At 39.0% G+C, this 11429-nt stretch overlaps 1 protein-coding gene across 1 annotated transcript; it reads right to left on the reverse strand.

Annotated features, from left to right (window-relative positions):
* Positions 1 to 7162: 7162 nt before the first annotated feature.
* Positions 7163 to 9652, reverse strand: LOC117507455 (transcription factor 15-like). The gene is made up of 2 exons (XM_034167327.1): positions 9177 to 9652; positions 7163 to 7573 (listed from the first exon to the last, which is right to left on the reverse strand). The coding sequence occupies exons 1-2, from the start codon at positions 9639 to 9641 to the stop codon at positions 7508 to 7510; spliced, it is 531 nt and encodes a 176-aa protein (XP_034023218.1). The 5' UTR covers positions 9642 to 9652; the 3' UTR covers positions 7163 to 7507.
* Positions 9653 to 11429: the final 1777 nt, after the last annotated feature.

An 11429-nucleotide genomic window follows, 5' to 3' on the forward strand; every position in this document is an offset into this window, starting at 1 on the left:
GTGGAGTGAATGTAATCGCAAAGTTATTACAAACAACATCCTTATAAACTTACTTGTATGCTTTTGTCAGCCGATCAGTGCAGTGTGATGGCGAACTACAGGGGCCGGTGATGAACACATTTAAGCAGGTGTGTAAGCAGCTCTCAGTTGAATGGAGTCAGAGCTCCATCTACTGGACAAACGATGCAAGGACATTTTACATTGCCAACACAAACATTATTTCAGTAACTGTTCTCTTTATGAGAAATTATCGGCGTTCTATCGGCAAAATTTTGGCCGATAGTGAGTACTTTGAAAAGGGCTTATATCGGCTGATAATATCGGTCGGCCGATATATCAGTCGGGCTCTACTTTAAATACGTAACAAGCATATTTTTTTCACACAGAACCTTAGCAGTGCGTGTCTTGCTGCTCCGTAGCGTGGTGCCGACGCAGCAACAGGCAGTGCAACTGCGGTGAAAGCATAAAAAAAGTCATTGTCCTTTCCTTCAAACATGCACCAGATGTGTTTCTGCTGGATGCTGTCTGTGATGTCACCTTCTTACTGTAGCGCTTTATACACATACAGTAGTGTTCAGAATAATAGTAGTGCTATGTGACTAAAAAGATTAATCCAGATTTTGAGTATATTTCTTATTGTTACATGGGAAACAAGGTACCAGTAGATTCAGTAGATTCTCACAAATCCAACAAGACCAAGCATTCATGATATGCACACTCTTAAGGCTATGAAATTGGACTATTAGTTAAAAAAAAAGTAGAAAAGGGGGTGTTCACAATAATAGTAGCATCTGCTGTTGACGCTACAAACTCAAAACTATTATGTTCAAACTGCTTTTTTAGCAATCCTGTGAATCACTAAACTAGTATTTAGTTGTATAACCACAGTTTTTCATGATTTCTTCACATCTGCGAGGCATTGTTGGTTTGGAACCAGGATTTTGCTTGTTTACTAGTGTGCTTGGGGTCATTGTCTTGTTGAAACACCCATTTCAAGGGTATGTCCTCTTCAGCATAAGGCAACATGACCTCTTCAAGTATTTTGACATATCCAAACTGATCCATGATACCTGGTATGTGATATATAGGCCCAACACCATAGTAGGAGAAACATGCCCATATCATTATGCTTGCACCACCATGCTTCACTGTCTTCACTGTGAACTGTGGCTTGAATTCAGAGTTTGGGGTCGTCTCACAAACTGTCTGCAGCCCTTGGACCCAAAAAGAACAATTTTACTCTCGTCAGTCCACAAAATATTCCTCCATTTCTCTTTAGGCCAGTTGATGTGTTCTTTGGCAAATTGTAACCTCTTCTGCACATGTCTTTTATTTAACAGAGGGACTTTGCGGGGGATTCTTGCAAATAAATTAGCTTCACACAGGCGTCTTCTGTCACAGCACTTACAGGTAACTCCAGACTGTCTTTGATCATCCTGGAGCTGATCAATGGGTGAGTCTTTGCCATTCTGGTTATTCTTCTATCCATTTTGATGATTGTTTTCCGTTTTCTTCCATGCGTCTCTGTTTTTTTTTTGTTTTTTTTTGTCCATTTGAAAGCATTGTAGATCATTGTAGATGAACAGCCTATAATTTTTTGCACCTGCGTATACGTTTTCCACTCTCCAATCAACTTTTTAATCAAACTACGCTGTTCTTCTGAACAATGTCTTGAATGTCCCATTTTCCTCAGGCTTTCAAAGAGAAAAGCATGTTCAACAGGTGCTGGCTTCATCCTTAAATAGGGGACACCTGATTCACACCTGTTTGTTCCACAAAATTGATGAACTCACTGACTGAATGCCACACTACTATTATTGTGAACACCCCCTTTTCTACTTTTTTTTTTTTACTAATAGCCCAATTTCAAAGCCTTAAGAGTGTGCATATCATGAATGCTTGGTCTTGTTGGATTTGTGAGAATCTACTGAATCTACTGCTACCTTGTTTCCCATGTAACAATAAGAAATATACTCAAAACCTGGATTAATCTTTTTAGTCACATAGCACTACTATTATTCTGAACACTACTGTAAATGTTTTTTTCTGTGTGTGTTTTCTTCATAGAGAGCAGGCGCGTAGCCACAGGGGTGAGGGGTGGGAACAGCTCCCCAACCCCTTTAAAGATCCATTTTTGAAGAATTTTCTTGTACATAAGAAAAACATACATACACTTAAATTATTTGGTTAGTTTACTTGTCATGTGGCAAGTAAACATTTGACTGTCAGCTTACCACACGGCACAGCAAAAGACCTCTGGGGTTTATGTAAGCATATGTGGAGCCCTGGTCACATTAAACAAATAATGAATGTTTTCCATTTGTGTACTGGAAAAATATCTTTATTCATTAAAAGATGGAATGTTTCATTCAATAAGGTGCCAGCCAAAATTAAAATTTCAAATGACATGGCTCTATCTTGGTGTCATATAAAACAAATAATAAATGTTTTCCAGTCGTGCAATGGAAATATTTTTCTTTGTTAAAGATGGAATATTTAAATCAACTCAGTGGGTGCATCACTGAATAGAACTCATGCAAATATTCATACCTTTGCACTGATAAACATTCATTACTTCTATTCTAGTCTATGGGGGGGGGGGGGGGGGGGGTCTTTTGAAGAGTTTTTCTTGCCCCTGCTATTGTGTCTTGCTTTCAGGCCAATTTGATAACACCGTAAAAACAACTGCATATTCAGCTCTGAAATTTTGTAATCTGATAGACACGTGATGAACAGTGAAACACCTCTTTTGTGTCACGTTGGCATATTTTAACATGCATAAGGATAATAACATGTTACACAGACAGACAAGCCTGTCAAGTAGCTTGAAGACTTGTTATTAATCGCAGTGTCCTGGTGGATATTGATGCATCTGTCACTTGTGGTAACTTTCAAAACATTGCATTGCACCAACAGTGGCAGCCATAGCCTTGATGATCACCAGATCTAGGCTTGGGAAATAACGGAAAATCATAAACAAGCTCATTTCAAGATTCATGTGAACTGAACCACACCTGCTCCTAATTTTCATCATGCATTTGCATGTGCTAATGATAACTGCCTGCAACAAGTCCAGCAGGTGGCAAGTCTGGTATATTAGGGAAGAAAAAAACTTGATCAGTAAATTTTAACATCACATTTTAACATCATTATATGCCTTTTTAAATGGAAGTCTTACTGACACCATTCACTGTTTTTGAAATATAGTATTAACAAACAGGAGGGTGTGGACTCAAGTATTCACTCACTGTATTTTGCAGGGTGCTGTACATGCCTAGGCTTTTGAACATTTTAAACTAGTGTTAACATGTACTACATCAGCACCCATTTTAAAATGATTCATATCACATTTTTTACAGTTTCATTCACAGTATGACATGATGATGTTTATGTAAAAATAAATTTAATTTCAAAGTAATTACAACATGGAACAGCAAACATAACAGCCAACTTTGCACACAGACTGAAGGTACGTGACAGTATTTGTTTCTGAACCGACATTCCTGCATTCATTTCTTTGAGCCAATGCCCCCCCCAAGAAAAAAAATCAAGATTCAGGATCACTTTTGTTTCATCACAAAGAATAATGAAAACAGCTTTTGTGAGTTTGGCTCATCATTACTCAGTACATGATAAGTGGACAGACACCAAAACCAGTTCTGTGTCGTACTAGCATGCAGTACTTTAAATGGTCTTTTAAATCTATATTCACAAGTATAATTTGGATTTCTTGAAAATACAGCGGCACTCAAAAGAGGAAATTTTTTCACTAAGCTGCAGCAGGACCTTTAACTGCACCTTCCCCACCCTTTCAAACACATGTACTGAAGGGATATATAGTGCTCCATTAGGAAATGGAAGGACTTATTTAAGATTATTTTCCCCACACTTTGATCAACATTACAAGACTGAAGATTTCTGTCATTTTCCCCATGAAATAATTATGGGTGCACCAACCTGATATTTCTAATTGTTATCAGCCCATTGCTGGGGGGGTGTAAATACAAAAAACAAACAAAACACAAAATCCAATCTGATTTCTTGTATTGTGCATCCGAGTCACACTGTGGGCTATGCACGTATTCCTTTAGGGGAGTACAATATTTTTTTTTCACAGTTTGAGTTGGTTTTGTTCAGTGGTTACATTACCAAAGTACATCCAGACAAATGCTTTTATGAAGAGAATAGTGTGTTTAAGAACAGGAAAATGTTCTACAATTGGTATTGGCATACACACTGAAAACAGAGCAGTTACACCAACTTAAATTAATTGTTTCAATTGGTAACATCTAAAATAATTATGTTGTTTGAACTTGTTTTTAAGTTAGTTTATCTAACTGAGTTAAATCAGTTCAAACAACTTAATTCATTCAGGTGTTTCCAATTTAAACAACTTTTTTAGTTGTTTCTTTTTTCAGTGTACTGAAGGTTCCACGATATATGTTTATATCAGACATAAAAAAATGTAATGTGCCATCCCTAGAAATAACGTAAGGGCCAAATCATGTAGTTTTGAAGGGCATGGTCTGCCCTGTGTGCCCTATTTTGTATTTTTTTTTTATGCTGAAAAATAACAAATCTGTAATCTGAAGAAGTGTGACAAAAAATCATTTGGATCTGCATCAATATTTGCCTTTTTCCCCCCTTGGTCTATCCCCCAATCCTCCACCAAGTTTCATGACAGTTAGATAAATTAGCTTTACTGGTGCCTGTGTATATATTTCTGAGTCAGTGTTCATGTCTACCCACAGATGGGAATAGCCATTTTGATGTGCTGTGAGAGCAGTTATTTATAGCAATAAAATCCATGTACAATGGTTATGGCTGAGTTAAGGCAATATGCCAGGGCCCCATTGTTCAGCCCACGGCTGTCAATGCGCGGTATGCGCCAACTTAAGGATTTTGTTCCATTCACGGATGCAACAAACATTTCTCATGATGTTCTCATGCAGTTCTCCATTCATTCTGGTCCATTTCCTTACTGAAGTGAAAGATCCCCAAAGACACTGTGAGGGGAGAAATTATTAATTTTCTATTTTAATGATTAAGGGCCTAATACATAATAGTAGCCAAAGCATTAAATGTTAATAATTTTATCTTCGTTTTGGCATCTTCCTTTCAGTGGATCAGAAATTCTTGTATTTGAAGGAGTGATGCTTTTCCTTGTTTTTGTAACTGCTTTTTGTCTGTTTTATTTAAAACGAGTGTGTTTACAGTGATTGTATGACTGAGAGCCACTAGTTGTTTTAAAGCAACCAAGGAACACCCATTTTACTTACACACACAAATTTTTCAACACATCCACTTATAATTACTTGAAATTTTCAACAGCTTGATCTTGTTCCATCATTATCAGTCTTTTCAGGTAGACTTGCCCTTTTACTTAGACTTGCATTATGCAAATGATGACGAGTGGAACAGTGGAATGCAGAGCTGGTAATATGGTCCAACGGGTATTTTCTGCATCAACCGGTTCAACTAATCAGCTAAAAGCGATTTAGAGAGCTAAATGTTTCATTAGCTGGTTAGCTTTTCCACAACTCTGAAAAATATTAGCCAACCAATTACTTTGCGCTAAATTTAGTTCTGGTAAGTTTAAGTCATCTAACATATTTTGAATTACGTTTGGTGATCAAAAATATTTTTGTATGTTTTGATCATCATCTGATTTGATCATCATCTGATCAAATGTTTTTGGGATCCTCCATGTTTACACTTCAGCATATTAGCATTTCAGCTCTTTAGATTTTTTTAGTTTTCATGCCCCCCCCCAAAAAAAAATCAAGCAGAATCTAAATTCATATAAAAAGTAAGCGGTAGTTTCAGCTAAACATTTTAGTGGTTTACCAGTTGAGTGTTATTATAGCAAACATTTCAGTTAGCAGATTAATGACTGACTACTGATGATCACTTTTAGGGTAGCTATGCCCCCAACTGGTACCAACTAACAAACAGAATCTCCTTGGTGGGACCTTTTGTGTTTGTTAGTTGATGAGTTTAGTTGGATTACTGTCTGTCAGTGGTAGCTGGTTTTAGAATGGTTGTTTTATCTTTTTGAATGACACATTATGCCATTAAGTGTGTGTGTTGTCATTTCGTCTGCTCCCGTTTTTTGGGGTCGGGGTCGCCACAGCAGATACAGCCAGGTCTGCATTGGTATTTGGCACAAGTTTTACGCCGGATGCCCTTCCTGACACAACTCCAGTTTTACCTGGAGAAACACACACTGGTGTTCCGAAGTCTACATTATGCCATTAAGTAATAACTTTACGACTGCTAAGGACATAATGTCTTCACTCTTATCAATTGGTTGGATTATTTATCACCAGGACTAATCAAAAATATTTGCACAAGCTTTCATAACTTCACTGAAGAGGTGAGACAAATACAACAAACATGATCCATCCATCCATTTACCTATACGCGATTAGTCCAGTTAAGGGTCACAGGGGGACTGGAGCCTATCCCAGCAATCTATTGCAGGGCCACATATAGTATTAGGGAGGGGTGTTGACCCAAAAGGGGGTGTTGACCCAAATGACCCAAAATTTATCCTGCTATGGTTTATTCCGTGTATATTTCCATATTCCATGCAAACATTTATAGATTTCCAAATTTTTTGAAATAACACCCCTCCCTACATATAGACAGACAACCACATTCACACTCACAGTCAGTTTAAAATTTCCATTTCACCTGACCTGCATTTGTTTGGATATGGGAGGAAGCCAGAGCACCCAGAGAGAACCCACGCAAACATGGGGAGAACATACAAACGCCACACAGAAAGGCCACACACTGAACAAAAAAAACAACTTAAAAAAGCATGACAATTGGTAAAACCTGAATTAATGAAGTTGTTTGTAAGTTAGATCAACTCTAACATCTTTAAATATCTCATGTTACAATGTGGAGACCCGTGGCTTATAGACAAATGCGGCTTATTTATGTACAATTTCTTTTTTCTTTTTAAAATTGGTGGGTGCGGCTTATATTCAGGTGCGCTCTATAGTCCGGAAATTACAGTCTAAAAAAAAACACTTACCCATAATTTATTAGACGTACGCCTGCGTATGCCCAGTGTTTTTAATACGGTCGGCATACGCTAAATCATCAAGGTGTGACGGGGTGTTACTGACAGTTCAGTCTTTATGCAGAACGTTTGGCCCTTAAAACAGCACAGACAGGTTTGTCATTTAAATTAAACCCTCATTCAGTCTTACTGCAGCCACAAGCCTTAGAATCTTCTCACTATCCTAAGATTCTTCTTCAACATATTTCAATGTAAAGCTTCAGAATGCACGTGGTGCAGCACTGCTGTATCTGCAGGAGACAGATTTGGGGCCAATCTGTTCAGTTCACGTATATGCGACAAAACCAAACTCCCAAAAAGTCTGAGTCGCCCATGAGAGTGCTGTGGAGCAGAGATGGTTATGGACTCAGTAGAAGGCAACTGGAAGTCTCCCCGAGGTGTCTTCTGACAGAAGGTTCAATCCCATTCCATGTTTCATCGTCGGCTTATTTGTCGCGCACCGCTTCCATGCAGTTTCACACAGTCTCGCCTGTCCTTCACCTGCAAGCACAACAGGACATCACTGTCACTGAAACACTGCAACACATACTGAAGAAGCTGGACTGTGGTGAGATTTCAAATTTCAGATGTCTGGATTTCACTTAGACTATAGAAATGGGTTCAGGGCAATTCCAGATCTATTCAGAATAAATAAAACCCACTGTTTCCCTTTAAAGGATAACTCCATGCACTGAATGATATGGCACCTATAAATAAACTAAATCCCAACAGAGAGATTTGAACGCCAAGATGGACTGTGTCCATTCCACTTGGATGCATGGACTTAACTGTAATTCCCTCCACACAGTCCTCGTCAATTCTTTTTCCATCAAACCTGAAAAAGTCCCAGACTGCTGGGAAAAAAAAACATCCAAATTAAAAACAGACTGACTCAGAAGTTGTTCTTTTGATTAAACACATAACTCTCATCCTCTGGAGTATGACAATGTAATAATGTTAATATGAAACAAAATCATACACGAGATGAACATAATTTAAATATCTGTGGGCTACACTCTAAAAAATGAACCGCTGTCTCAACAAGAAAAAGTGATGTAACAATTTGTATATATTTTTTAAGTTATTTCAACTTAACTAGAGAAGTCTTGTGGAATTAACTAAGATGAGAGTTGAAATAACTTTTTAAAATCCATGCAAATTGTTACATCAATTTTTCTGAGACAGCAGTTCCTTTTTTAGAGTGTATATTACAATAAAAAAATAAAAATATGTCTGTATTTTAATATATTATCCTATTTGACTGCGGCAACAACTGATTATTCTCATATTTGATTGTGCTATTTTCTTGATTAACCAATTTGTTTGGTCCATTAAATGTCAGAAAATGGCAAAAAAGCCCAGGATGACCTCCTCAAATGTCTTGTTTTATCCACAACCCAGAGATGCTCAGGTTATTGTCAGAAAGGAGAGAAACTATGAATGAAACCACAACATATTCACAGTTGAAGCTGAAATCAAGGAATGTAGACATTTAAGAAATATTCAGAACCATGAGTCGACTAATGTGACAGAAACTATCAGCAAAATAGTATTGTTATTATTATTATTGTTTATAATTTTCTCCCCAAGTAAGTTTGTAGGTTGGCTGAGCTGATTTTATGCAGATCCTCCTCTAGAAAAGCACCACTTTAATTTTCCTCGACCATAAATAAGTACACACACAACGATAACCAAAACTGAATGGTTTTTCAGAATTATTTGACTTGTCTAGAATTTTCGGCTTCCTGTCCTGTCACGACAAAGGTTGTTCTTTAAACAAATCACACCTCACTTTTGAAAGTCCTGCTGTCGAGCCACTGAACCTGCAGGGCTCTTCGCAGCTGGAATGGAGCAGTAATAACAGGTGGAAAAACCCTAAAACTTTAAAATGCTTTAGAAGCAGCATTGCTTAAAGAGCAGAATGAATGCCGTATTGAAGAATACCCTTTGCTTACATTTAAAAATGCACAAAACAATAAAATGTGCGTGATTATTCTTGCTAGTTAGAAGTCAATCTTAAAGCGAGCGGTTTTTAATGGGGGTTCTGAGTCGCGCGGGAGCCGGAAGCGTGCAGCTGTGGGTGGACACGAACGGAACGTTTTACCGCTTTTCGTTGGTTGCTGAGGCAGAAGGTGCAGATTGTCCGGGGCTGTTTGCCTTCTCCTCCGCCTCCTTTCACCTCCTTGTAGACGGGGCTCAGGCACGGCTCCCCGCCGTCTCCGACCACCAGCACGTTGGCCAGGTGCGAAATGTAGCTGGAGGCCAGGCGCAGCGTTTCTATTTTGGACAGTTTTCTGTCCACCGGCTCGGTGGGGATGAGAGTCCGCAGCGCCGTGAAGGCCGTGTTGACGTTCTGCGTCCGGTGCCGCTCCCGGGCGTTGGCGACGTTGCGCTGCCGGACCACCACGCCGCCCGAGCGGCAGCCCTCCGCCGGCGCCCCGCAGCAGCCGTACATCTGCTCCGGGCTGCCGTCGCTCTCGCTGCGGTTCTCCTCCTCGTCGTCCGACACGGAGCTGAGGTCCGCGGGGTAGGAGAAGGCGTGCACCGACCTCAGCATGGTGAAAGCCATCACAGTCCGCGCGCCACTCTGTCTGAGCACAGCTGCTGCACGCAGCCGAAACATAAAAAAAAAAAGAAAAGTGCAAGCTGACAAAGTCCCCAGTTGGTCTTCTGACACTTCTCCTCAGGATGCTGCACTGATGCCGATCATGTCCGGGAGGTCTCTTAAAGGAGTAAGAGGAGGGTCCAGATCCTCCTAAAGTTACAGCAGCACCACACAAAATAAGATCTGATGTTTATGTTGTTCTTTATGTGTGCGCTGCTCACAGCATCACAGCCCAGCTGGCACAGAACCCAACTACAGCATTGCTGTGAGGTTGCAATCTGATTGGTCCAGAAGTAGTTACTTTCTGCAGCCGTGTGGTGCATCACATTCTGCATCACCACTCACAGCTCTGTGGTTTGTGAGTGAGGGTGGATGTCTTTGGTAGGGGAAGCCGGGACACAGTGGATCAGAAATGTTTTTTTTTTTTTTTTTTGTCAGGGCTGGATCCAGAGTGAAAATCTGACAGATGCATTTTTGCCCAATGATAAAATAAAAATCGTGCGCGTTTTGTTATTCAGTAATCTTCATTCTTTCATTCGTATTTTATTTTATTGATGTATCACATGGCTGTGGAACTTCCCTATAATTTAAAAATAATCAAGCTTTTAGAATTTTGCAGAATTTATTTATTTGCTCCAGAAGAAAAGTAGATCTGCAAATTTACAGTGTGCAGTTTTTAGAATTTTATAGAATTTATTTTTAATATTTATTCGCACCAGAAGAAAAAAAAAAATAGATCTACAAATTTACAGTGTAGTTTTTGGAATTTTATAGAATTTATTTCTAATAGTAATTATTTGCTCCAGAAGAAAAATATAACTACCAATTTACAGTGTATTTAAAATATGAAGAAAGTTCTGTGTGTCAACAATGATTTCATTTCTTTGATTATCGGAAAGTGTCCTATGCCACGTGACCGAATGGGTGCCTTCATTCGGATACATGTATTTAGAAAATAAATAAAATGTTTTCCGATCTGAAAGTTTGTGTGTGGCATAAATACACTTAAACCAGGCATACTTCCATGATGATTTATAGATAAATTAAATACTTTTACAATCAATGCATGTAACATGTCCAATATCGTCGGCATCAACAATCGACAGCGACTGAGCGAGTGGGGTTTTTTCCAAGTTTTGGCCATTGATCGACCAATGATTTTAAGCTATGTTCACCGCGGGGAGACATTCGGCACTATTCGGAATTATTCAAGTTTTTTTTTTTTACCGATGACGAACGATGCGTAAAAAAATCTGACCGATGCAACTGCATTGGTCCAAACCAGTCTGGATCCGGGCCTGGTTTTGTGGCAGCATAAACGCATTATGCATAGGGTTAGGTCATTCTGTTGTGGATTTAATACAGCAAGTTATTGTTTGTAAGGCTGTGCTATTTATTTCTCCCCAAGTGTAATTTACAGATGTTTAAAATCGATTTTAACATTTTTGATTCACTGTGCCCCAGACACTAATTCACGGGGCACAGTGAATCAACTTAGAATATAATTCTTCAAAATTCTTTAATATATGCTGATGCATATACCAGTGGTGTTCAAACTATTGCAGCAAGGGCCCAGAGGGTGCAGGTTTTCTTTGCAGCCACTGACTTCAGCAGGTGATTTCACTGATTAATCCTCTCCCTCCCAACTCTTCTGTACTTTGCTGCACGGAGAAACCGTCTGATAAGACCGATGATTAAGTTGTGTACATATCATTCATCACAGAACCTACTGTGGACAAACTGTATTTGCAT

Source organism: Thalassophryne amazonica, chromosome 3, assembly GCF_902500255.1.
Source record: "Thalassophryne amazonica chromosome 3, fThaAma1.1, whole genome shotgun sequence".
In the NCBI taxonomy this organism is placed as follows: Eukaryota; Metazoa; Chordata; class Actinopteri; order Batrachoidiformes; family Batrachoididae; genus Thalassophryne; species Thalassophryne amazonica.

Bases quoted from the DNA above. Each gene is read 5' to 3' on its own strand.
- LOC117507455 (XM_034167327.1), bottom strand. From the start codon at position 9,641: ATGGCTTTCACCATGCTGAGGTCGGTGCACGCCTTCTCCTACCCCGCG. The intron at 7,574-9,176 runs GTAAAACGTTCC...TTGTGCTTGCAG, and splicing joins TCAGCAACCAACGAAAAGCG to GTGAAGGACAGGCGAGACTG.